This window comes from Orycteropus afer, unplaced genomic scaffold (genome assembly GCF_000298275.1).
Source record: "Orycteropus afer afer isolate SDZICR_OR568_19922 unplaced genomic scaffold, OryAfe1.0 scaffold00026, whole genome shotgun sequence".
Taxonomy (NCBI): Eukaryota; Metazoa; Chordata; class Mammalia; order Tubulidentata; family Orycteropodidae; genus Orycteropus; species Orycteropus afer.
In genome coordinates, this window is record NW_006921613.1 from 16,839,784 (window position 1) to 16,841,225 (window position 1,442).

General features: G+C 43.1%; 1 protein-coding gene across 1 annotated transcript in view; it reads left to right on the plus strand.

Moving 5' to 3' along the window:
- Nucleotides 1-1,442, plus strand: part of MFAP1 (microfibril associated protein 1) — a 24,236-nt gene continuing 22,794 nt past the window's right edge. The window contains exon 1 of the mRNA XM_007935247.2: nt 1-79. Within this exon, the coding sequence (XP_007933438.1) occupies nt 1-79 (79 nt within the window). The remainder of the gene's footprint in view (nt 80-1,442) is intronic.

A 1,442-nucleotide genomic window follows, 5' to 3' on the forward strand; every position in this document is an offset into this window, starting at 1 on the left:
ATGTCGGTCCCAAGCGCACTCATGAAACAACCGCCTATTCAGTCTACGGCTGGGGCCGTCCCGGTTCGCAATGAAAAAGGTACTGTGTTGAGCCTCTTTGCAATAATATCTTACCTCTTCCTGCCCGCAACAGCTTCCACATATATCCCTGGTGTATCATGCCAACCACCTCCTCCTACCCTTAGGACCTGGTCCCCGGTTTCTTCAGCCTTCCCACCCTAAACTCACCCAACTGCGTTGCCTAGGGGAAGGAGTTTGATTTTGTTCCTGTGACCTATCTACTCACACACAGCCTCCTACTTCCCAAGACTTCCACCCGTTCGTTAGGCATATATATTGAGAGCCTGCTCTTTGCAGGGCGTTGTGCGGTATACAGTTCTCTTGTTCTCCATAGCAATAGCGTTAAGTTTTTATAACTCATCACTATAGTTACTTATGTATCTATCATTCTCTGCTTTTAAGTTCCTTAAGGCAGGAACCATGTTTTATTCTACTTTTTAATACCTTTCTACAAACGCAGTGACTGTTCGTTAAAGTGAATACAGTAGTGTGTAAGACAGTGCCCCCAACCAGAAAAAAACATAACAAACCCACTGTCTTCTAGTCTGAGCTTTCAACCATATGGGCAAGCCGATCCTCATTATCTCCCCAGTTTCTGCCTTCTAGTCCATTGAGGCTCCCGTAGAGTTTACAAGGCAGTATATCTTTACAGAAGCAGACTGCCTCATCTTTCTCCCATGAAGGGTGAGTTGGAACCTCCCAGTGTTTTGCTTAGCAGCCTAGTGCCTTAACTACAACATCACCAGAGCTCCTTCTCCTAATAAGGAACTTATATTCTAGTTCTGTTCTAGATGCAAGACATGCAAAAAGGGCACCTTTTCAGCAGTGTATATATGATCTTTCATCCTGTGATACTTGTCATATAGGTGGTATAAACCAAGCGATGTAGGAAGGCACCAGAGAGATCACTTCACGTTAGGGTAATCATGAAAGCTTTTTGAAGAAGGTGGCATTTAAATTAAGCCTTAAAGAATGAGGATTTCAATGAGTGCAGATGGAAGATAGAACAACATACCTTTACGGAGTCAGAGTTGGAAAACAGTACCAACTATTTTTGTTTTAAAAAATATACTACTCCTCAAACATAGATATACGGGTGGTTAGATGGGTAGACAGGCTGAACTATTAGGTATGTCTGTGCAGGGGGGAGTGTGCCCAAGACCACGTGTGGGGTTGGCAGACAATGTTTCTACCAGTTTATTGGTATGTTCTGTAAGAATTCCTAGTTAGACTGTAAAATGGTACAACCATTGTGGAAAGCAGTATGGCGATTCCTTAAAAAGTTGGAAATACAAATACCATTTCACCCAGCCATCCCATTACTAGGTATATACCCTAAAGAAGTGAGAGCCATAACAAGAACAGATATATGCACGCCGATG